The sequence below is a fragment of the Gadus chalcogrammus genome, chromosome 6 (genome assembly GCF_026213295.1).
Source record: "Gadus chalcogrammus isolate NIFS_2021 chromosome 6, NIFS_Gcha_1.0, whole genome shotgun sequence".
Lineage (NCBI taxonomy): Eukaryota > Metazoa > Chordata > Actinopteri > Gadiformes > Gadidae > Gadus > Gadus chalcogrammus.
The window spans coordinates 7056867-7083796 of NC_079417.1; the positions used below are offsets into that span (position 1 = coordinate 7056867).

General features: G+C 45.9%; 1 protein-coding gene across 1 annotated transcript in view; it reads right to left on the reverse strand.

Moving 5' to 3' along the window:
• Positions 1 to 1218: 1218 nt before the first annotated feature.
• The window catches only part of stpg2 (sperm-tail PG-rich repeat containing 2), a 51024-nt gene continuing 25312 nt past the window's right edge, over positions 1219 to 26930 (reverse strand). Inside the window, exons 11-13 of the mRNA XM_056593233.1 lie at positions 17159 to 17324; positions 14050 to 14165; positions 1219 to 1836 (exon numbers count right to left, since the gene is read on the reverse strand). Of these exons, the coding sequence (XP_056449208.1) occupies positions 1675 to 1836; positions 14050 to 14165; positions 17159 to 17324 (444 nt within the window). The 3' untranslated portion in view covers positions 1219 to 1674. The remainder of the gene's footprint in view (positions 1837 to 14049; positions 14166 to 17158; positions 17325 to 26930) is intronic.

Sequence of the window (26930 nt, forward strand, 5' to 3'; positions counted from 1 at the left end):
AAGTTTTACTACTTATAGCGTTCAACTGTGGGAATGGTTTTAGACACAGATATACATACACATTGATGTAACCACACGCACACTTACACGTGTGTGTGTGTCTGTGTATGTGTAGCAAACAACGTTTGGCTGATTCACGAGTGAAGCGTTTAGTGCGCAACAAAATAGGAACATGAATTATGAGTTGTGCGTGTGTATCGCTTTCCTAAAGCCTTCCCGGGTGCTCAGCACAAATATTCCTGCTAACATGATTTAAGAATGCTCATAAAACATTGTCCGTGAATCATTAAGAATCGTATATCACGTCCAAAGCTTCATTCTTATTAAACAAAATATGACATTTTTTTTAAGCATTTGTGAACTTTTTTTTTATATGTGTATGAAACACAAATGCTCCCTCCCCGGTCTTTACCTTTTTGGCATTTAGCGTATTTGACATAATTAAATGTTATGCATACATTTTAATGTGTTGACTGCACACAGTTAATAGAGCATCGTATTTCAGCTTTCTGTTGTCATTGCAAACATGAGCAATATGCATTAGCATTACGTTAATATTATTATTATTAAAACATTTATTTTACCACTCAGATCCACTTTTAATGATGGCATTGAAAATCGTGTGTCAGTTTTATGTTACTAAGATACTGTTGCCAGAGAAAACAATTACGTTAATGCTAAGCACCAGATAATACTATATCTCTTCAAACCCGTACACAATATGCTGTCATTTGTTTACTGTACACAACCACAGACATTTAAACATTATGGAAATCCTTGTTGGTTAATCTGATAGACACATTGTCATAATGTGAACATTTCCCATTCCAACCGCCACCGGAATGTTCTGTCAAATGAGGCGTTCACCTTAGGGATGCATTAGGAATATGAATCGCACGCAGCATCCGAAGCGTTATTACTATGATGGCAGGCTTCCTCGTCCAGATAAGTGCATAATCCAAACACAAAAATCCAAACGATCGTTTGAGAGAATGATGCTCAAATGAAACATTTGTCAGGTCCAAATGAAAACATAATGGGTTCATTAAAGACAAGAAATAAAAGCCCATGTGGGGATGAGCTGAAACAACTTTAGTGCGGCAGAATTCATTCTGTTCCCCGTATTTCAACTCTGACATTCACAGAGCCGTGGCCGGGGAATTCCTCCCGATTGTAATCTCTGATGAAAGACAAAATAAAGCAAAGAAAGCGCTCATGTACTAGTACTTTACTGATTATTTTCTTACATTGCCAATAAAAAATAACTAATAACCAAGCCTCAGTAAAAAAGCAATTTGCAAGAGATTGCCTTTCACCTTGAATCAAGGAGATTCATTCCTAGTTTGAATCAACAGACAAGATACAGTGCACTTTTTTAATGTTGTCATGACCATAATCATTTGTTTAATACGTGTTACATTTTTTCTCTTCAATTGAAACTGGGATCAGCCAGATCCAATTAATCCAATCAATTAATAACACATTCACCTCATCTTAATAATTGACTTTGCTCATTATAAATTAAACATGTAGCGAAAGACAGAAATGTCTATATAAATAATGAATACTTTCCCCTTAGACTCAGACGGTGCATTTGGCAAACGTCTGAACTTCTTTTGAAGCTTTGAACTTTGACATCGTTGCTTATAAAAGTAAGTAAGTGTGTGTTTGGCTCTAGATGGAGACGTCAGCGTGTGGTCGCAGGTCACGCAGGTCGGTCCTGGGCCCCGGCACGGGGCCAGCAGAGTCAGCGGTGAGCCAGCGGGGGACCAGAGGGTTGTGCAGTGTGACATTGAAGGTGCCTTTCAGGACCGTATCCATGACGCCCGGACTCAGCTGGAGGAAGACGAGGAGGAGGAGGAGGAGGAGGAGGAGGAAGAGGAGGAGGAGGGCGAGGAGAACCAGACGACAGCAGAGGAAGGTGAAGGGCTTTCAGTTCCACGTGTTTTATACCGAGTTACTTATACCGAGTTACAATACATTCTATTTACAAAGTAAATAGAATGTATTGACACAGCATTCAGTGTTTACTGGTTACATTTGTTCATACAAATCATTTAGTGTATTATTTAAATTCTTCCTTGTAATTATTTTTTGGGGATGTTACGTATTTTGCATTACCGAATGGATCACGGGAGTTTTTGTTTGCCATACTCTGGCGGAGTTACTAATGTAAAATCCTAAGTAAATTTAAATATCCGTAAACCAAATCCTAAATAAACATAAATATACTGCAACGTAGGCTGATTAAAACATTGTTCTGCAATGTCTCTGTTTTGATTCAGAAATTATCTGGCAATTTAAAATACAAAGTCTCTCCATAATGACAATTCATTTCAAAAGGAATTGCTAAACAATGCTCCTATCCAAAACGTGGAGGTGGTCATTGAGATGTAACGTCACGATGAACAAGCCCTAAACAGAACTGACAGTATTTTGCTTTGCATACCGTCAGTGCAAGAAGGACTTGTGAGCAAAACGTTCAAGTTGTTGTTTTCCTTCGACGTCTTCTATTCTACAAGGGTACAATTATATGTCATTGTTGTTTGTGAAGTGTTTATTTTTGTGTTAAAGTGAGTTAAGGATGCTCTTCAGATCAGTCCGATTTTTCACGAGCAGGCGAGTGTGGCAGGTAGGCTAACTAGGTATGTACCGCGACACACGACACCTTCCTTTTGTAAAACAAACAAACACTATTTTGAACGAACAGGGATGAATACATACAATGTTAGATGTTAGCACATGGATCTGTAAATGCCTAATGGTGGCTGTTCCCCAACCTTTTGGTGTATTTCCTCCTTTTCCTCTGGCTAGCCCTCCTCACATCTGAAGGCAATACCTCATAATTGGGGACAGCTCATTGGCTAAGCCCTCTAGAAGGGGTCTTAAGGGGACACTGCCCATTCTCCTCATAGCTTGTACAACTCTATAGTGGCTGATAGCGACTTCAAAGCAAAAAAAAAAGGAATGCAGGTAAACAGAAAGTCAAGAGGTCAACTCAAGTTCATCTTCACAGCTTCAGTACTAAAAGGCTTCACAGGTTAACAGTCAAATCCTCAGCCTTGAAACAGAGAGCGGAAAAACTCCCAGAAGTCCCGTGGGAAAGAAACAGAGAAAATTCTAAGCCACCAGGCTAAGTCACCTCCCCAAAGCCACCCCCCCCCCCCCACACACACACACACACACACACGCACACACAGACACACACAAAATGTGTGTCATCACATTCAGCCTTTAAAATTGTAATAGAAACCTATCACCCTGCCCCACACGGCAGCACTGGTGTGATGAAGGACATGACATCATATCATCCGTTACGGCAGGGGCACGTATTTTGTTGTGCATTAATATTGGTGGCGGGCACCGTGAAGATAGAGGTGACGGCTTGATCAAATTTGTCATTTGTCTTGCACAGATAGTGCTGGCGCAGGGATGGGAGTGTGGACAGACCGAATAGAGAGAAGAGGGAACGCTAGGGAGATAGGAGGGAAGACAGGCAGAGGGAGAGAGAGGGCTATAGAGGCAGAACAGAAAGGGAGAGAGAGAGGAAAGAGGGAGAACAGAAAGAGAACACGGAGAGAGAACACAGAGAGGAAAGAGAGACAACACAGAGAGGGAAGAGACAGAACATAGAGGAAGAGAGAGAGACAGACAGAGAGAGAGGAAAGAGGGAGAACAGAAAGAGAACACGGAGAGAGAACACAGAGAGGAAAGAGAGACAACACAGAGAGGGAAGAGACAGAACATAGAGGAAGAGAGAGAGACAGAGAGAGAGAGAGAGGAAAGAGAGAGAACAGAAAGAGTACACAGAGAGAGAACACAGAGAGGAAAGAGAGGCAACACAGAGAGGGAAGAGACAGAACATAGAGGAAGAGAGAGAGACAGACAGAGAGAGAGGAAAGAGAGACAACACAGAGAGGGAACAGACAGAACATAGAGGAAGAGAGAGAAAGACAGAGAGAGAGAGAGAGAGAGAGAGAGGAAAGAGAGACAGCACAGAGAGGGAAGAGAGACAACACAGAGAGGGAACAGACAGAACATAGAGGAAGAGAGAGACAGACAGAGAGAGAGAGAGAGAGGAAAGAGAGACAGCACAGAGAGGGAAGAGAGAGGGAAGAGAGAGAGGAAAGAGAGACAACACAGAGGGAAGAGAGAGGGAAGAAAGAGAGAGGGAAGAGACAGACAGAGAGAGAAAAGAGAGAGAACATAGAGGGAGAGAGACAGACAGAGAGAAAAGAGAGACAACACAGAGAGAGAGAGAGAGCGAGAGCACAGAGAGAGAGAGCACAGAGAGCACAGAGAGCACAGAGAGAGAGAGAGAGAGAGAGAGAGAGAGAGAGAGAGAGAGAGAGAGAGAGAGAGAGAGAGAGAGAGAGACCGAGACCGAGAGAGAAGGGAAGAAGAGAGAGGGAAGACACAGAGAGAGCGGGAGAGTGCTAGAACAGAGAGAGGGAGGGAGGGAAAGAGAGAGAGAGAGAAAGGTACAGAGAGGGAAGGGTGAGGGAAGAGAGGGCAAGAGGGAGAGGGATAGAGTGACGAGAGAGAGAGCAGAGAGATGTGGGCAGGTAGCATATATCCTATAAGAACAACACAAACAAAGCCAGAGAAGATATGTGAGCGAGGGAAGAATAGAGATTTATAGAAAAACAATAACGGCACAGACACACACTCACAGAAAAATGCGGTACCCTGATAATCTGTCAAACGCAGGCATACACAGAGAACACACACACATTGTTAGTGCATTTTCCTGTGTATGTTGGGGTGTGAGAACAAGGCAGAGTGTAGTGAGAGAGATCAGGGCGATCCTCAGGAGAGAGAGAGAGATCAGGGCGTGTCTCAGGAGAGAGAGAGAGAGATCAGGGCGAAACTCAGGAGCAAAAGAGAAAGAGCGAGAGAGCGAGAGAGAGAGGAAGAGAGAGCGAGAGCGAGAGAGAGAGGAAGAGAGAGCGAGAGAGAGTGAGAGGGAGGGAGAAAAAGAGAGAGAGAGAGAAAGAGAGAGAGAGACAGATAAGTCTCTCTCAGATAAGTGTCTGCGTGTCACCTTCTCTCTTCACACCTGCTCCACAACAGCCTGGGAATACTCAGCTCTCACAAGTTATCAAAGACCCTTACTCGCACACACACACACACACACACACACACACACACACACACACACACACACACACTAGATGTAATAGAATACATGTGCACTCCAATGCACACAAGCACCATCAAGACACCACCTCTGTGAGAGTTCGCGTACGTGCATGCGTGTGTGTGTGGCCACAGTGAGAGTACGCGTGAATGCGTGTACGTGTCCCTGTGCGTGCGTGTGTCCCCGTGTGCCTCTGTATGCAGCTCATGCACACGCCCGTGCGCTCACGTGCGTGCCCCCGTCTCTTCATCCCCTTCCGGCCATCAGTATGCGGGCGACGCGGCGCGAGGATTTAGCTACACAGCCTCCGCCCTCCACGTCTCCGTATCGATCGGGACGGGAAGAGAGGGCCCGGGGTTCACAGGCAGGGCACCCTGGGGTGGCCCCGGAGGTCGGGGTAGAGGTGGGGGGGGGTTGGTAGTAGGGGTTACGGTGGGGTGAGGGGAGGGGCCTCTTGGATCTGATGGCGCCGCCAGCATGGCAATGAAGGGAGGAGATTATGGGATGTTTCGCCAGCCGCGGAGGTGTTGATGGTGTTGATGGGAGCCTTACGGAACACGTGTGCAAAGTAGAAGGTCTGTGTACTTGCACACACATACACACACACACACGCGCATGCACGTGCACGTACGCATGCACACACAGAGCTGCTGTAGGACAGGTGGAGGCGTGGAGGATTGGATGCGATCAGTGCGCACTGCGTAGCTTCGGGAGGTGGATGAGCCCGGCTCATCACAGGTGAGCTATGGAAGCACCGTCCTCAGTTTGCGTACGATACAGTGCCGTGGTTTCTCATGATTAGCAATAGGCCTCTGTCTCCCACCGCCTGCATTCTCTCTACCTCTCTCTCTCACTCCCTCTCTCTCGCTCTCTCTCCCTCTCTCTCCCTCTCTCTCTCTCTCCCTACCTGTGGTTCATTATTTGAATGACTGTCTCTGTTGAACAATGCGTCATCCCACCCCACGTAGACGTGTACCTCTGTCCCGGTTTACTCAATCCAACTATCTGCTCCTCTTTCCCTCTTACCTCCCCATCCTCTCCCCCTGTCCTCGCTCCCTCGCTCCCGTTATCCACCTCCGTCTGTCTCTACCTCCATCTATCGCTCCCTCTGTTTTGTCTTTATATATCTCTGCTGCTCTCTCTCTCTCTCTCTCTCTCTCTGTACCTCTCCCTAATAATCGTACTTAGGCTCTCAAACTAAATGAGGGCCAACCAGTGAAGACGGTGGAGTGTGTGAGAGAGGGGTAATGGAGCCTGGTTTTCCGGCTCTGTCTGCTGGCGGATGCGTATCATGGCCAATCTCAATGAGCCCTCGCTGTGGACTTATGTTTCTCAAGTGGGTAGCTTTATGTTCAGATACAATGGGCACACACACAAGGGGACACACACACACACACACACACACACACACACACACACACACACACACACACACACACACACACACACACACACACACACACACACACACACACACACACACACACACACACACACACAGTGCCCACATGGGCGTTCACACAGGCTAATGCTTAAGGAGCTGTGATTATGGGCGGCTGGTGCCTATTTGCGGCATTTCAACATCGCCTGATTCATTCCAACCCCCCACTTCCTTACCGCCTCCTCTTCCTTTATTTTAACCTTGGTCCATTCGTTCATCTCTCACAGGAGGGACACATTGTGCAGAAGCAGGAAAAGAGGGGTGAAGATGAAGAAGTGACGAGAGGAGAGAAGAGTAATAAAGTAACAGAAGGAGGGGACAGGAACATTAACGTTTTTGATAGTAACTAATGGAGATACTCAACAGCGTGTCTCATCTTTGCAAATACATTGGCAGACGAGGAAGAAAGAAAGAATGAAAGAAAAAAGGAAAGACGAGATCAACAGACGGGATGGGAAGGAGATGTATAAGAAATAACCTGGGATTTACTACTTGGTTCAGTCTGTGTGTGCCAGACAGACTGAACCCCAACACACACACACACACACACACACACACACACACACACACACACACACACACACACACACACACACACACACACACACACACACACACACACACACACACACACACACAGTGGGCCCTATTTTAACGGTCTGAAACGCAAGAGGGAAGCGCAAAGCGCAAGTAGCTTTGTGGGCGGTTCTACGGCGCTATCGCTATTTTACAGGCGGATAAATGACGCTTGCGCCGCGGCGCAAGTGTCAAAAGGGTTGGTCTGAAGCAGCCTAATTACCCGTAGGTGTGGTTTGGGCGTAACGTGCAACAAACCAATGAGAGTGCCAGCTCCCATCCCCTTTAAGAGCCATGAGCGCATTTGAATCGGACGAGTTGATATTTTGACAGCGCGTCTGCAGTCTCCGAGAATTTCAAACTGCAAATGGCTTAGTTTATTGCCAAATAATATGGCCTAATTCACACATGGAATATACTGAGTCCTCAAATAAATTTCGGCAAAGAAAACGTATGATAGGCTATAACATATGATATGCGGTAACTGTGGTTCTATTTAATGATATACGCAATACATTATAAACATTGTTTCTTATCAGTATTGTATGCTATCCTAATATGCATGTGTCCCCGCGGTAATAGACATTGCCATTGATTGTATTATGCGTTACGTGTTTAGTTTGCCCAAGTGAAGGAGTTCAAGTACCTCGGGGTCTTGTTCGCGAGTGAGGGAACTATGGAGCGTGAGATTGGCCGGAGAATCGGAGCAGCGGAGGCGGTATTGCGTTCGCTTTACCGTTGTTACGAAAAAAAGAGCTGAGCCGCAAGGCAAAGCTCTCGATCTACCGGTCGATCTTCGTTCCTATCCTCACCTATGGTCATGAGGGTTGGGTGATGACCGAAAGGACGAGATAGGGATAGGGTGAGAAGCTCAGCCATCCGTGAGGAACTCGGATTAGAGCCGCTGCTCCTTTACTTAGAAAGGAGTCAGCTGAGGTGGTTCGGGCATCTGGTAAGGATAAGAAATACCATGCAAATTAAATTTAAATGAAGTGAAATTTCGAGGTTGGAAACTGGGCGCCTTACAGAGCACACACGCGCGCCCGCATTCATTCATTCTTTTTAACACTCACTCGCGGTAAAACAATGTTTTTCACGATCAAATAGGCCTACTCATCAATCCTAAAAGTTATGGGCATGTAGGCCTACACGATGTCTGTGTCAAGAAAATATGTGTTTGCTGTACGGTGTTTGCAGATGCATTGATTTAAAAGTACAACTTATTACCGCTGCATCAGCTGTTCTTTCCCAAATAATTTACCAAGAATGTACGGCTAGGTAGATGAGAGAAGCAAAGTGTATGCGCGAGGTGCACAAGCAATCCGTATGCATCGCATGCGCATGTATGCATGCGCCCTTAAAATAGCGTCTGAACAACGCACCACTGACTTTAAACCAGGTATTTCCTGGTCAGTAGCGCAATGGTATTCAGAGACGGCAAAATACCGTTTGCGCCAGAACACGCCTCCTCCTTCCGCCGAACCGCCCCTTGCGGCGCATGATCAATCCCTAATTTACCGGCGAGTGGCGCTGGTGGGAAAAGAACGCTCTGCGCCAGTTGTAAACTAGCAACGACACATGCGCCAGTGACTAAGTCACTTGCGCCGGATGCAAGATAGGGCCCAGTGTGTCATCTTAGATTCCATCAGCGCCACCATTTCCTCAACCACCGACAACAAAAGCACGTCGTCAGTAGAAGGGATTTATAAAAGAGACAAGAGAGGAATAAAAAGAAACTACAAAAGTGCCAAATAAACACTGAGACATAAAAGGAGGGAGGAGTGAGAGGGTGTGGATAGAGCCGCATGACATATAGGAAAGGGAGAGACAGAGAGAGCGATGGCTGAGTGAGATAAATAAATAGGGAGGGACTAACGGATGAAGCAAATAAGAGGGCAGAGGAGAGGGAGGACAGGAAGGCGTGGGAGAGGAAGGGAGAGGAAGGGAGGGAGGGAGGGAGGGGGGGGGTAAGGCAAGAGAGAGTCAAGGCGAGGAGCGGAGAGGAAAGAAAATGAAAATGAGAGGTGAGGGAGAGGAGAGAGGAAGGAGAGGAAAGGAGAAGGGAGGTGAGGGGTAGGAGAGGAGGGCACAGAAAAGAGAGGGAAGGAGAGGAGAGGTGAGGGGTAGGAGAGAGGAAGGAGAGGAAGGAGGGGAAAGGAGACGAGAGGTGAGGGGAGAGGAGAGGAGGGGAGAGGAGAAAAAGGAGAAGAGGATGGAGGGAGGAGAAGATGAGCAGAGGAGAGGAGAGGCGAGGGTAGCAGGCAAGAGAACAGGAGAGAGGCCGGCTATAGGAGAGACGAAAGCAGAGGAACCCGCTGGCTCCGGTGATAAAATTACCCCCCCTGATGAACGCGTGGGACCAGGAAGTGTGTTCCAGGCTCGTCAATCACGGGCTGTGATTTGCCTTCAGTGTTTAGCGGGCGTACTCAGCGGGGTCCGCGCACCGCAGCGGATCTCACCCATCCATCACAGGCGTTTACAGGCGGCCCTGACTGTCTCCGGCTATATGTCCTATGAAAAACAGATTGAAATTGACACGACGCGCAGACACGCGCACGGGCAGGAGAGTCCAACTCAGAGAGCGAAAGAGCTAACCAACAGTTCAGTTTAGCCATGTTATGTTGTGAAAAGAACAAAAGACATCCCAGGTCTGAAGTATGAATATATATGCTTACGTATGTACGCCGTTGGTGTGGCTTTGCGCACCTGAACTTCCCACAATAACAGGAAATCATATGCTGTATTCTCTGAATTGCGCCGTGGTGTGCCTAATTTTCTTTTGAACAATTCTGGGATGCCTACCCTGTGCAACTTTTTTATTCAACCTCATCTGCAACATTTTCAAAAGCATTGTAAACTCTTACACCCCGGTTTCTAAATCAATGCCCATTCTCTGGGATAATTCCAACCCTGGATGTGGCAATCAGATTTAATCCCTCTTTAATGCCATAAATTGAATACCAATTTCACAATCACAAAAATCCTCCAAATCCTAGGTTGGGGAAAACATGTTTATTGACAACTGTTAAATATAAACAAAATCAGGGTAACGGGACATGATACTTATGCTCATTTGGAGTATCCTAGTTCTGTCGTCTTCTTCCCCAACTCCCCAACACGTGTTTTGAGATCCCCCATGTTTTCTCTGTAGCGCTTCCTCTGAGTATTTGATTTTGTGATGAGCTGGGCCATTAAGGGCGCCAGCCTTCCTTTCTGCCTGCTCAGCAAGCCGGCCTGCGTCTTGGTTCAGGCTGTTTGTGACCACGAGCAGAGTTGCCGTGCTCCTTCCCTGCTCTACTGCTATGTCCTCCTCTGATGCATATCTTCGTCGTTCCCGTTTCCGGCTCTCTCATCCATTCCTCTTCTGAGTGCGGCTGGTCGCTCGACCCAGCTGACGCGGCAGATGCCAGCATCTCCGCTCGGACAAAGGAACCGCGAGGACCCGCCCCCAGAATGTGACATCGTCCCTTTTGAGGTGCTGAGCGTTGACTGTTTCCTCCTACATGTTACAGATCTGCCTCGTGGGACAGGGGAAGAAGGACTGCAGAGAGATTGGGCTGAGAAGGACAAGCTATAGCCAGAGGTTGAGCAGTGGACTGTGTGTTGTGTGGAGAGTTGTTTGAGAATGACAGAGGGTGTGTGAGTGGGTGAGTGAGTGAGTGAGTGAGTGAGTGAGTGAGTGAGTGAGTGAGTGAGTGAGTGAGTGAGTGAGTGAGTGAGTGAGTGAGTGAGTGAGTGAGTGAGTGAGTGAGTGAGTGAGTGAGTGAGTGAGTGAGTGAGTGAGTGAGTGAGTGAGTGAGTGAGTGAGTGAGTGAGTGAGCGCGAAGTGTATGTGCATGTGAAGTGTGGGTGCGTGCGCGTGTGTGCAGTGCGTGTGTGTGTGTGTGACGTACAGAACTGCCCAGGTGCTCTATTCCCTCCTACCAGCAGAAACACCTCCTGACAAATGCTGATCGTGCAGACACCTCTGCAACCAGACCGGACTTCCTCCCCTGGCACCAGTCTCTGTGTGTGTACATGGTCTTGGGTTCCAAACGGGCAACCCGTCTCTCTGTGGCGTAGTTCAGAGGTGATCGCTCCTGTACTTTCTGTATGATCTTCGACAGCCCTGTTTTGCACTCTTTCCTAAACTCAAGGACTGAGAGCCCCCCATCTTTTTAGTTCTGCTGGAGTCCATGACAGAGTGATAATGGGAAAAGTAGTGAATGACCGATCACACCATGTGCCGTCTCCTTCCGGTGAATAAGAAAATGATATAGTACCCTTGATTCTGCATTCAGGGCTATTTTCATCTCCTTTGGGTCGACCCAATTCTTCTCGTCGGTCTCACCAGCTGCAGCTGTGTGAGGTTGGGGAACACATCCCTCTTGACACAAAAATGTCAGCATCCTCAAAGCAGATGTCAAATATTAACAATATTAAAATATAAAATATTATCCCGGTCCCATACATATTGGACCCAATTTTACAAACACTGCTATATATTTCTTCACTTAAGATACTCGGATCTAAATTGGAATCAAGGATGTCAAGAGCAGAAACTAAATTGTCCATAAAATGTTTAAATTCTATCACAAGGCTATCATTACCTTCGTCAATTCTGCAAAATCTGAGGCGATGACTAGGATCACTGGCTCCCCTGTTTGGTTTCTGGTTCAGTAAGGCCTGATGCTCCCGGTGAAGACCATGTAGAATTGGAGCCTAACTATAATGAGGAGATCATGCCGAGGTGCGTTGCGGATGTCGAATGATGCCGTTCTTGTGCCAGTAGCTTCTCGTGCGGACTGCCTGCTCAAAGCTGGCCACACCTCCAAGCAGCCCCCTCAGCAACAGCCCCCCCCCCCCCCCCCCATACACACCCATACTGCTCAGCTTGCTCATGCTGCAGCAGCTCCAGGAACTTCAAGCTGAGGTTTTGGCTATACATTGGCTTAGCCTAGCTCCGCCCGCCTAAGTACTTCCGCTCAATTTGAATTTCCCTTCAGTACTACGTCTGGGTCTGCGGTATGTTCGTGGGTTTTCTCTGTCGAAATTCTCTGCGCCCAATCAGCATAGGGAGTGGCTGAGATCAATGACGTTAAAGTTAGCTCTCATTGACGGACATCTTCACGCACGGTGTTTGGTTTGTTTACAGCTCACGCGCAACGTGATTACCGCCAAAACGTTAGCGATTGGTTATGGCAGATCCAGAGTGGCACTGGGCAGATCCAATAGTTTTAAACTTCAACAGACAGCAGCCATCAAGTGAGATACTATTTATCAATTGAGTAGGTCCAGACTCTCTGCACAAAGGAAATGAAGTACGAGAGTCTGGTAGGACCAGGCTAACATTGGCCAGGATCTGTCTCATTTCCAGCCGCTTCGCACATTCCTGAAGATGAAATGAGAATAATGTATAAAGTATCACAACTCAAAGAAGCAATGTGTAACATTACAACCATTGCTTTTACATAGCTCCGACACATCTGTAGTCAATGCTGATCGATAGTGATTTCAATAATGTTAAAGGAAATCACATCCTATAACTGATATATTATACAAATGTTAAATGCCAGCCAACCCATTATTCGCTCTTTATTTACAAGAATCTTCAAGGAGACTCTCAGAACCCCTCCCACCCACTCGACCCAGCCAGCCCAGTTGAAGTAGACAAAAGTCTATTAATGAGGTTTTTTTGTTCTGAAAGTCTCCCGACTTCAAACTGACAGGGGCTCAATCTAAAACATATTGCAACTTTAACAATAACGATCAACAAGAAAATGTTAATAATATAACTGTCTTTTCACAACATAGACTATATAATATAGTTTTCTCTCTAAGTTAGATCATTTACTTGTATTTAACATACTACTTACATTGAAGTTGCAGTTCCGTGGCCCAGTTACCTAGAGAGAACTTGACTAACGGACCGGTATCAAATGTGCAGGTCCAGCTGTTAAATTGCCAACCCAGTCAAAAGGTACTAGGTTTGATCCCCCATGTCAGAGCAGCCTACCTTTAGGTCTGCTTGAGGATTCCTAGCTCTTTTATTGCCTTTATTTCAATTGACTGTCGCTTCAGATAAAATAAACATCTCCCCCATCCCAACGTCGCTGTTGATCCTAATGCCCAGAGATCTGACGTTTCAGCTGTTGCTGTTGCTGTTGCCGGTGTTGTTGGTGGTTGAGGTGGTGGCGGGAGCCTGTACAGAAATGTGCTACGATTTTGCAGGCAGATATTTTTTGGCAATTGAGACATGTTTTGCGGACTGCGTGTGTCATTCGACAGCATTGACCCCCAGCGTTCCAGGCATGAAAAATGTCTTTACGCGCCTTCCATCAAACAACCTCGATGAGCCAGCCCGAAAACCTTGGGTCGTCTACCCACCGCTCGGTGAGTTTACACTTCACCATGATCGGACGATTTAATTGATAACCAATGCGATTAATTAATAGCTTGAATTTAATTATAACTAACTTTGTTATACTGGAGTATATTTGCAAGGCTGGTTTCCACGAGTACTTGACCTCTTTGTATAACAGTTCCCCTAAAACAAATATGGACCTCTTCATTCTGACAATTCTAGTCTTTGTAAAGCTGCATCATTTCCTATCTATGGAATGTTTAAGCGCAATAAAAGATACTTTGAAATGTTCAGAAAATTTCAGCACTTGATTATATAATTAAATGCTTTTCATAATTTTGAAGGATCCGCGGACACCTTGTTTGTACGCCTGCGTGTATCAGGCGAGGATCTCTCCCAAACTCCCCACGATGTGTAAAACAGGGTGACAGTATTCTGAGCATGTCGAGCCTTTCATGTAAACAGATTTGCTTTTTCGATCCAGGTACAATCTAGATTCAGCGAGGGTTCTACAATCCAGATACTCATCTAAGACCTTTGTGTGTTTACCTGATAAGTGCCCGGGCCGGGGTTGGAATTCCTCTGGACTTTGAATCGATCCTCCCTGCATACGAACAGAGTCTGCTGTGGAGACGTCTTTGTGACCGGGCTATACTGGCCAGGTCCTGGACACACACACACACACACACACACACACACACACACACACACACACACACACACACACACACACACACACACACACACACACACACACACACACACACACACACACACACACACACACCTGTAATGCCCTGTATAACAACTATAGTTACTACACAAAATGCCTATTTCACGCACAAACATCGATAAACAACATAAAACCCCACAACAACCCACACACAGAATACTGCCTTGAGGAGTATTCTTTAACAAACACAGGCACGTGAACTTATCGTGAGCAGATGCACACTGGACACACAGGTCACACAGGTGTAGAGTAGTCAACATATTTTCCACAAACACAGCTTGGAGGTCCTATATATGTTTAATATTCTAGGTCTGTTACTTGATAGCATCAATACATAGCCGTCACATAGATAGGGTTATGGATATTTTACGGCCAGGAAAAATAATCCAATACACGAGGCATCGTAGGGCATCTTGAAAAAGACATCAACAAACAAACACAGATCCAATTAATGTAATACAATTTTATCACACACACACACACACACACTCTCACACACAAACACAAGCCTTGTGTGCTCACAGAAACAACGATGCATTCACCCATCAGCATGCTCGCACAACAATGCGTGGCAAATGAGAACGCCACGGTTTGCATGAAGTCATGTTCATTCAAAGAGGTGACATTTGCATTTAATGGCATTAAAAAAAACATTCAAATATTATTGAAATGAATACCCTAAGCCCCGGGGGGTTCCCAAAAGTCGTTTAATACGAGAGCTAAATCTGCACCGAGGAACGAAATGGAACTATTAAATAACTTCGAAAAACTTGGGATTTTCTTCGGTTCTGCACATACAGAAACTTTTAAGTATCTCCACAGGCTTATAACTGCATTATGGCGAGGACAATGGAGGAGGTTGGGGGGGGGGGGGGGGGGGGGGGGGGGGGTCGGAGGGAAGGGATTACCATCGGACATTCGATTTAAGTGATAGAGAAAAAACAACTAAACTCCCCACGTCAGCAGGTATAAGGTTAAACATTCAGCCGCTCAGCGTGTGCCTGTCTGACCCCATAGCTAGCAGCAATCCATTTAGGATCGACGGGAACCCGGGGTGAAATTAGACACACACAAACGCAGACAGACCGATGGACGACAGGCGAGGCGGACACAAATGCACACAAATTTATTTTGCCCGGGGCCTATGCTTAATGTCACAGACACTATTACTAAAATTGTCATTCTACGTGGCCATCTGCGCGCGTGAGTGTGTCTGGTGTGTGTGTGTGTGTGTGTGTGTGTGTGCAGGTAGGTTGAAAGCTTGGATAGTTAAATACATTGTCCATTAGGACATCAGAAATGCAATCGCATTGGGGGGGGGGGGGGACACAATGAGGAAGGTAATGATAATGTTCCATATAGGCCTATTAATAAATGCAAATTCAATAACTGGTAGAGCGATGGCTGTGTGTGAGTGTGTTATCTAATGTCCCATGTATGTTTATGTGTGCGGGCACCGAAGAGTTGTCCATGTCCTGTGTGTCTCTGTGTGAGTGTGTGTGTCTGCGTGTGCACGTGTGTTAGTGTGACTGTTATCTTATGTCCCATGTTTGTTTATGTGAGCGAGCACCAATGATTTTGGAATATGTGTGTGTGTGTGTGTGTGTGTGTGTGTGTGTGTAGGTGTGTGTAGGTGTGTGTGTGTGTGTGTGTGTGTGTGTGTGTGTGTGTGTGTGTGCACCTGCCGGCCTGTCCACCTGCCTCCCTGAATGTGACCGTGCGTGCGTGTGTGGGTGCGCGTGCGTGCTGTGTGATATCTGGATGTGGACGTCAGAAACACACATTATTGCAACCGGTTCAAATCTATTTATATGCAAATGTGTTCCTGGATAAACGTTTTGAGGGGTCTCATGGGGCTGAGAGTACCTCGGTTCAACGTTGGCCCCGTCATAAATTATCCAAATAAGTCATGAATCTATCAATTTTGAAACAACATTTTTGCAACGGGAGTGTCACAGAGTTAAATACTGGGCAGGAGGGGTCCGGTGGGGGGCTTATGAGTGGGTGCTGCCGGGGGTCACGGGGTTATTGGGCTAACCAGAATGGGCATAACCAGCCATGGCTTTTGAGGGGCTTTTTTTGGACGCATTCATCATGGCTGTGCGAACGATAAACGAAGTGTGCATGCACTACGGCTGACGAGTTGAGGTCGGTCGGTCGATTGGCTGGTCGATAGTATTTGGACTTGATGGCCTTAATTCTCATGGATGGATAATCGCTGGTGATCCCTGAGGAAAGAAGCGCAGACAGCAGGGCGGACAAATGCAGACTGATTTTATTTGTATTATTTTCGAGCGATAGGATAGATTGTGTTAGAAATAAAATTAATTCTGAATAAATACAATATTGAAAGCTCCGCAGTTTCTGTTTTAATAAACATATGGTTTGATAGACTATATGACTTGTTAGACAGGAGCTCCAAACATCCTGGTTATCAAGACTTTTCTCCTCGCCCAACTTAAGGAAGACTGCTAGTCGTAGCTTACTGAACATTTACTCCGCTCCAAATTAATTGATACCAAAGAAGTTGTCGGTCTGCCAGCATTTGGTTAAAAAGGACGACAAAAACATTTGTAAAGTGCAAAGTGAATAAAAGTATATGGGGCATAACTTCCAAAAGGGAAAGTTATTTATTTGTACTGTTGTCTGCGGCTTTGAATGTTAACATTTCAGAAAAGGCACATTAGCACAAATCGCATCGCCGTCCATTAGGACCCATTATATTAAAAACCTGAATCTCCCTATGTGCCTTGTGTTTTTTATTATTACTATTATGGGAAATGTCGAAGAAATTAAAAGAGAAAAACGTGTATGAATAGAAAACTGCTGTCAAAACAAACAGATAGATGGGCCGATGTTATTGTGCATCTGAACTAATGCATGGTGAAAAAACAGTTAATACAATCTTTGTCTCAAATGACATACCTGGTAGATTGGGGTCGGACTGCAGAAAGGAGGAGACGCGTGGCTCGCTGGACAGGAAGCCACCCTGGAATCTCTTGGCTCCCTTGGTTCGGGGTTCAGCCAAGGAGGCGTGGCCAAAGCTTTTGTCGAACGCTACGATGTCATAGCTGTTTGGTGGCGGGGTGTCCTGAAGAGAGAGAAGAGAAGTGATGTTAATCTGATGTGATTCCACCAGACTTATACATTCTATGTATATATATATATAGATATAAATGCGTCTGTGTGTTTTATATTTTAGGTTTGCACGCATAAGAGTCGTTTTATCCTTGTCATTATTCACACATCCCCATAGTAGTTGAAACTATTGAAGTGTCTTTAACCTCATATGATAAGGCTGCTCCCCGCTAATTCCTTCTGCTTTATGTGAAACAAACTGCCGGCTCCGCTGCTTTTAATGGAAGATGAGCGAGAGTGATTTCCAATATAATTATGTCTCTAAGCGGCATAACCAGAGCGTTACATAGCCAAACGCTGACAGCCACAGTACTTGCATGTCGAGATAGTTATATCGGAAGCAAGGGTTTCTTGCATCCTAGACTTTATAACAGTGCTGTCGGCTGTATGTTGGACCGCCGGGTGGGTACATATTTTAGTAGCTTGCCATTCCTAAAATATATACATACATCAGACACACGCACATAAACACAGACACAAACACAAACACAAACACATACACACAGACAGAAACAGACACATACAAACACAAACACACCAGCTTGAGGACAAGGTGTCTCTCTTTGTGGTTTTCATATAATTTCAAAATGTTTTCAAACATTGGAAAAAAAGAAAATCTCTTTTCCTACCGTTTCTGTTATCCAAGTCGATAACTAAAAAAGAACAAGCCAAAAAAAAGACACACTCATGCAGTGACTGGAGGTCACAGATAAAATATGCAAAAGGCAAGTTTCACTTGAGAACGAAGAAGACGAAGAAACATGGCCACCGCTGGCAGGGAAGCTGTGCAGTACACGGCCGCAGCCACATCCGAATTACTGGAAACGTGTCTTGTCGCGGCGACTTTGAATAATTGATGGCCGCGGCTGAATATAGCGACAGGATTCATTTGTCCTACACATAGTGGAGCTGTCATGCCAGCCTCACACTGTCATCTCCACCACCGGTGGCGCTCACCTCCTCCGGCTTTAATCAGTGCAGGCCCATCAGCGCTTCCATTAGAGACGCAGTGGGAGGATAGCAGAGGAAAACACAGGGGGAGAAGAGTGGCACAAAAGCACACACACACACACACACACACACACACACACACACACACACACACACACACACACACACACACACACACACACACACACACACACACACACACACACACACACACACACACACACACACACACACACATAATGAAACCTGCAAAAAGGGATTTGTGCAAAGTATGAATTGGAGGTGTGTTTAAAGGTGCTGTAGGTCTGAGGTTCAAGAGCTGGTATTTGATGTATCTTGTTAAAGAGGGCATGGCCTTCCGATAGCAATTAGTGCGTTAAATGCTCTGTGAGACTATATTTTTCGGGTTGACTGCGGCTACTAGTCTGCATGACTCGATTTAGATGTATGACCACTCCCAGCTCGATTCGGACCAATCAGGGAGTCCACTCTGATATGGGTTTGGAGAATGTATCGGTCATCACAGGTGAGTGAACTTAAATATTTCTTAAGGGCCGAGAAACATAGGGAGGGAGAGAGCAGAGAGGGAGAGTGCATTTTTGGAGTTGCTTTTGGCTTTCCTGTGTTCTCTCTTTACAACTTTTGAATTTTACCTAGTGCACCTTCAACGGAGGAATAAAATAACAATTTTGTGTTTCATCACGAAAAATAAACCACATATTCAGCCTTGTTTCACCGTTTGCTCGTGGATAAACATATCGCTCACATAACTTCTTCTTCCTTCCTCTTCAGTATTCCTCAGGTGTGAGACAGCCTCTCTCACATGCCTGCCCAAACACACGCGTGCGTCGTACACCTGTCACAGCTCCCTGTTGGCCCTAATTACAGTTAAAGGCAGAGGCAGCGTTGCAGCACAGGGGTAGGCCGTCACCCGTTGACAGCACTCAGATTGGCTTTAATTACACCGTGCTGGCGTTTAGCGAGGCCCGCCCAGGACGCCACACGTGCACAGATGAGCGAAGAACCCACACCTGGTTGCAGATGCACAAACATAATGGAGACGTTAATCAACCAGGCCTGCACAGGAGTGCACGCACACTCACATACACACAGAAATGCGAAAAAAAGAATGAAAAACTGAACACAAACTGTTCGCATGCACACACACACAAGGCAGCCAGTTTCAACAGACATTTGCACACACTCCTTACACACACAGCTCCTGAGCTGTGCAGGTGTGAGCTGACAGAGTGACAGAGTGATGACTAGAATTGAATTGAATAGGTATGTGAAGTGGCATGACTTACAATGTAGGGGAGACCATGATATCAGAAGTATCATTAACTATGACAAGTATGATATATTATCAGCCGTATCACTTTCAATTTCAGGACTATAGACATTATGTGGAAAGAAGATACTCCCTTCACTTCAATACCACATTCTCTCTCCGTCTCTCTCTAAATATATTTCTCTGAAGAACATTATCAAAAGGCATGTAGTTCTACACTTCTTTGCAAAAAGAAATTTGGTCATACCAAGCATTTGCTGCTCGGATTGAGAAATGCAAATAATCACAATCAAAATGCTAATGCAATTCTGGTGTAATTAAGATGATTATCCGTGGCTTTCTATGCAGGTGCAACAACAGCACAAACTGAGCCTGTGCCTGAACCTAATTGACACAGGAACCCAGATAGACAAGAGAGTCAACCACTGTTGCATGAAAGAATCGAAATACATAACTGTTACGATGCTAAATGCTTGAATACTCAGTATATCATAACGTGTGTGAATGCCCGCTATGGAACACACTTCCACTTCAACCCCAATGATGCTGCGTTGTTTGGCTTTCTGTAATGAACTTCACTGCTTCTCAAACTATTTGGGCAAATCATTAGTAAACAAACAAAACAACAAAAATGACATAATAGATTAAAGCATTACCCATACCATGAATAATGGACGCCATTTGTATACAAATATAAACAAAAGCTTTTGATGAGGCGAGACAGATTGTCAAGCGACGTCGTCATTTTGCTTCTGACTAAAGACAGGTTCTGTAAATCCCACTGTGGCAATGCTAAGAATAATAATAGAACGACCGTGGTATACATACTATATTTGTGGGCCATGTCTGTTTAAATCTCTTTAATATTATATATTGCTATATTTTTGACTACTGAAAAGAAAAAAAATAGTTTTCTTAGTGTTTGTTTCAGCATGAAATAGAAAGTGCTGTCATCTTAAAGACAACCAGAACAACGAGCAGTACATATAAGTCACAAAATAAACGTTTTTTTATTGATCACTGTACTATTAAGTCATTAAGGCTCAGGTAGGGATAAGATATACGAAGGGTGCAGATAGGAAGGGACATTGGGGATAAAAAGGACCTTTCGACTGGGAATCAAACACACTATCCTGTCCCCTATTTCTTTAACTGTTACTAACTATAGAACTTCAGTGATAGTCAAAAAAATCTTATTGCGGGCATGTTTTCATGCATTCCACATTTCTCTGTTTGTAGTCGTACTTGCATCTGTGCTGCCTCCATTGTGTGACAAAAGTAAACACTGTATCCTTCTTCTTCTAGGCCAGGATATACAAAGACGTCTGGCAGAGGAAGAACACACCTCAGGGAAAGAAAAATAAAAACTGGCATTGGGAATTCAATCCAGGTGTTGAATTCCAATCAATTCTCCAAAGAGCTTAATATAAAGGACACGCTTTCAACTATTGCAGAAGATAGTGATCAAAAGTGCTTTGAACACATTTAGATCTGCAATTGCCATTTTTGTAGCACTTGCAAAACTACATTAGTAGTTTAGAAAGTGTTTCATTTTAAAGTAAATGGCAATGACAATCATCACCAGAACTAAAAGAGATTTTAAAGCAGTGGTAAACAGTGGTTGTAAAAGCTAAATGAAAGCCTCAACATGTTTCATCCCTGTCAAGCAAAAAAGTTACGATTTACCTCCAAGCATTATTTTTAACGCTGAAAAAAGAAATGTGTGTGAATGACCACTGTGCGTTGCATTTTTAAAACGCACCATTTTTATTTTAGGTCATTCAGAATGGTATAAGCAATCATCGCCGGTTGGTTGGAAGTCGTTATCACACCTGGTGAGTCATCACAGAGCTCTCTGGCCATCTGTCTGATGTTTTTAGCGAGGAAGCTAAGCCTGGCAAGATGGAGCCTTAATGTGGAGGGATGGGAGGAGAGACCTTCGAGCATATGGTCCTCGTTCAGACACCATGCATGTTTTATAGGTGGCAGCTTACTGGTTCCGTAACGCAGACCGGCAGGCCGGCATGACTGGCATCGACTTTTATCTGTATATGTTTTTTTTCCTCTGGAAAAATAAGAAATTGCTCTCGTATTCTGCCTCATTGGTCGAAAAGGATTTTATTTTTGCTCATATTTTCCTCTTTTCAAGCACATATTGCTTGTGTCCCGATAGCCTCCTAATTATTTTACGGTGTTATCCGTTTTACCCCCACCTGGTCGTATAGGTCCTTCAGCCTCTTCATTTCATGACTTTTTAAAGAGCAGGTAGGGGTTAGCCCTCCTGTCCAGGAATACCTACAGACCTCGGGTTGAAATCCACAACATTGGGGAGTTGAACAGCGAAACCACTAGAATAATATGTTGATTTATTTCACCAATTTCATGTGGAGGACATTGCTTTGTGTATAACCTTTGTACAGTGGGGAGCCTGCACAGGCATACACTGAAGGGCCACCCTTACACATCAAACATAGATCAGGTTACAACCTCCTTACAAACCGCCAGTCTCTTGCCTGTGAGCTTCCATCCGCCATCAATCCACACCACAATGGCTTTTCCCACAGTTAACATCCACCCGCTTAGAAAACGACTCTGCATTTCATCCATCTTCCCGACGTCTTTTTGGAAAAACTTGGCAACACGAGTCCCTCGTTTAAAAACACACAGACCCACAGCTGGGGCCTCCCAGACGAAGGCTCCATAACGCTGCACAATGAGGGGCGGGCTTGGCAGAATAAATGTCCACACTCTGTCGACATCTTGCCGGGCACAGCTCTCTCCGATGTCCCCGCGGCTGGCTTGACGCCTGGCTGGTTGTCAGGCGGGCTTTTAAAATCATCACCTGCTCTCAAACAGCTGTTCCTAACACAAAGTTGCGTGCGCACACACACATATGTACACACAGACCTGCACGCCAACAGCCCCCCGTCCCGTCCCCCTCCCCCCCAACAAACAAACAAAATCACAGATGTAGGCCCGTGTCTGCTTGTTGGAATGTACATGGAGGTACACAACACACATCGGCGGATACATTAATGCACACAGCTGGTGTTGGAGACTTGCCTCAGACGTGTACACATGTGCGCACACACCTGGCACAGCTGGCTACCAAAAGGGACTACAGCACAGATTGCTGGTGGGGGGAGAGAAAGAGACGCAGGGAGAGAGACAGAGACAGAGCGAGAGACCCTGAGTTTTTGGCATGCCTTCTGCTTTTCAAGAGGGACGTAACTCTAATAAGTGGGGGGAGGAGGCAGTAGATGAAGTTGGCCACATTCCATCCCTCGGAAACCCAATTTAGATTTGGGAGATCTATATTTAATCTGGTTAAAGGACAATCTCAAATCCTGGACAGCGGAAGCAGGGAAGTTCCCCACTTCCCCAGCTACCTGCTGCGTGATTCCATTACTGTCAGACGAATACATATAGGTGTTTACTTGGCCACAAGCACGCACACACACACACACACACACACACACACACACACACACACACACACACACACACACACACACACACACACACACACACACACACACACACACACACACACACACACACACACACACACAGAGTCTGATTGATGTGACAGACAGAAGTCACTAGTGTCCACATGTCCCTGACCAAGACAGCTAACCCAGCTGCTCAAGATGAGCTGGCTGACACCTCCTTCGGTGTATAAATGTGGTATGACTGGGTTAATGTGTTTATGACTGGGTGAATGTGATCTGTGAATTTGAGGTCATGATTGTTATACAACTTTGAGCGGCCACTGGTCTGAAAAAGTGCAATGTAAACAGTACATTTACAGACAGGTAGGAAAAAAGACAGGGGTATAGAGATAGAGATATCTATCTCCATGCCCCTGTATATGTCCGTCTGTCTGTATGGCCGTTTATGTTCATGCCATTAGGCGGAGAGATCTTCAAGCCGCCCTCGCTCAAAGTTTTAACGGCTGTTTGGAAAAGGAGCGATTGTGTTGCAGTTGACCTGTTTTATAACCGCATAACATAAGAGAAACAGGCACGTCGTTGTTCACAGGGAGGGAGATGCTGAGAAAGAAAGTGTACGTGATCTTTACCTTCCAGCGACGGCATCCACACATCATAAAACCTAAAAGTACCGCCCAGACAACGTTCCCATCTGTGGCCTGGCACGGATTTAACACCTTGGTCTGTCTTCTGTTCCGTCTCGCGCTCTCTTCCTCTCTCTGTGTGTTATTCAGACATCAACTTTCCCTCGCGCAGCCCTATTTTACCATGACACGCAACTTGTTTTCTCTAAATTTAACTTTTTCACTGTCAGTTTTGTCATTCCAAACACACCCAACCTGCCCCCCATCCCCTCCCAAAAGGTCCCCTCCATCGCACCAAACTTCTGAACCGGATTCTCTGTTCCGTGTGAGCTTTGGCACGAAAAATAGCAAAACACCTCCCTCTTCGTGACTCTGTTGATCCGAGTGAGAGACCAATCAGGCCTCCTCGTCAATTCATGAGCCACATCACGTCTCCTTTTAGCCCCGATGATCTGGGATTGCCGCTGGCACGTCTGGTTTTGAACTACAGTACATCGTGCACTCGTTGGAAACATCGTTAGTGATGGGACTCGTTACATCCTAACTGCTTTTGTCTTTGTTACTTTTCAGCTATAGGAGGAGACAATCATTTTTAATTGTTTGGGTTTTATAGGACGACGTTAGGGATGACCTAAAAAAAATGCCGGGTGTTTAATGACCGGATTCATCACCTGGATCCTAACAACTTCAGAGTTGCTTGCTCCACTTAGGAAGCGGTGAGAAAATCAATTCCCCCCCCCACTCAGCTGCTGAACTCTCGCTCTGGCTGAGCTCATCATGGCCTGGCCGTGATACTTAGTGCCGTCTCTCTCTCTGCTCTCCAGCCACGACGCTCTCTCGCCCCTCTCTCCCTCCGCCCCGGCCCCCGTTCTTGTTGTGTTCTTCCCTCCGTCTCGCTGTAAGACCCTCTCTCCTTCGATCTTCCTCTTCTCTCCCCCCCCCCCCCCCCTCTCTCTCTCTCGGCTATTAGGGCCTGCTGGGAACAACGGCTGCCGGGGAACCTGAGGATCACAGACCACAGTAGGAAAGTAGGAAAAATAACCCTAATTACAGCTAACCAGTCGCCGATCGACCGAGAAAGGAGGAGTAGACGTGGGGTGGAGGGGTAAGAGAGAGCGCGAGAGAGAGATGAGGGAAGATCAAGGAGGGTAAAGCTTTGGATTTTTCCTTTTCCAAGGCGAGCCAGCGACTCGCACAACATTTAATGGCCGCCGATCCAACGGCAATTTAGTTTAAAAGGAAGGCAGTGGAACAGAGGGAGAGAACAAAGTGGGCCAGCGGGACCAAGTCTTTACAAATGGTACGGAATAGACTGCGCAACGGCCATTAACTAGGGCCCCGCAAAATGGCTGCGTATTTAGATCTGCTGGCAGATTTGAGGGGGAACTGGGGTGAAGACGTTAAACACAGTGTTAATGCCACATTTTGCAAAGACGAACACAATTTCCTGGCCAGCCTGGAATCACGACAAAACTGTCCGCATTAAGTCAGGGACGGGGGGAGGGAGGTGGGGAGTGCTTAGTACAATCAAATTCCTTTGTTCCAAAAATCTGATGACAGTACAGTCTCAAGTTAACATAGAGGGGCAAAATGTTTTGAAAAACACCAGGTCGAGCTAATCATTCGACGTACTAACGCCATCATGTGAAACGTTGTGTAAACTCGATCAGCCAGATCCCACCGAGAGCAGGCTACTAGGGTGACACAGTGCTAGAAGTAGATCCCTTTAGTCAAAGCAAGCAATTCCATAAAGTCACCCTTCGGAGATCTACTTAGAGAATGGGGGTATCCCACTCCTCTTGTTTTTAATGACCTGACACTGTCTCTAAGGGTATTAAAGACGTCGCTACATATGCTGGGCAGTTACAAAGTAAGAACAGGCTACCTGAGAAAACATGCTTGACATGGGCTACAGATGATGTCTGCCTAGTTAGCGCCATGCTTTTTCCTACTTAGCACCTTCGTGTGCTAGTTAGCACCTTTTCTGTTGTTTCTCCCATAGGGTTATCATGTTAACTAAATAATCTTCTCAGTACTATCAATGTGGAAATGTTCAACTTGCATTGACAGTCATGTATAGACTTCATTCGCATTGAGCCCGCAGTACAGAGCACATTGGAGTAGAGGGCGCTTGAGTCTGGGCTTTCTTATTCAAAGGATATACTGGCGGGCAGAAATCTTTGCGAGGGTATCATTATTACATCCCTTCTAGATAACAAAGATCTTCGTGAGGACAAATAAAGTACAAAAAAGTTTAATTTCCCCATGAAAATGCATGCATAAAAAAAAAAAAAACATTTCCAGACAGACATACTGTGTCAGTCATACACTTGCTTAATATGATTATTTCCCACCCCCGCAACTTTCTGAACAGTTAAAGAATTCAATCCCATTTGATACTACCACAGGACAGCTTGCTCGCCCCCTTCACACTCCCGCTACTCTTACTTTGAAGAGCCTTTCTCTCTGGCTTTCATCTGCTCCTCTGGCTGATGGCTGCCCTAAGTCTCTCTCTCTCGCCAGATATCTTCCTTAGCGTGTTGGGCTGGGTCAATGAGGAGGCCGCGATGCCGGTACCCCAGCAGCCTTACCAGCTCTGGGGGCAGGAGCAACCCCTGAGCTGGCCTCCTTATGGGCTTTACATTGTCACGGCCCTGCTTCTGTGTGTCTTTCTGTCCGTCTGTGCGTCTTTGTGTCAGCGTGTCTGTGTGCGACACAGGGCTAGCGTTCAGTCCGTAGGCGTCAGATTGTGCACGTGCTCCGTCCTCAGTGGGATCCACATCATGAGCGTTGCCATGACAGCTGACAATTTAATCTATATTCAATATTTTTTTAGATTTCTATTTCTATTCATTTTTGCATCCCATTCCTTCCATCACCTGATCCCCCCCCCCCCCCCCCCCCCCCCGCTACTCTCCCAGCCCCGTTTGTCACTGCCCACGTCACGTGACCCACGGCAAGGCTGTGACACGCCATTAGCGGTCCATGGAGATATCATAAAAAAAATGCAACCGTACACACACACACAAGACGAAAAGTCGATATGTGACAACCGGGAAAAAGAACCGCTTGTCCTCCGGTTCCCCCCGGTACTCCCAGCGTGCGCCGCCGCTGCGGGCGCCGACAAAGTGAGCCGGTGTCAACACCGCGCCTGTCCGTCCTATGCTTGGCATTTGTTCATTTATCATCGGGCCTCCTCTAGACGCCTCCGAGAGCCACCGCCCTCCCCCTCCTCCCGTGGA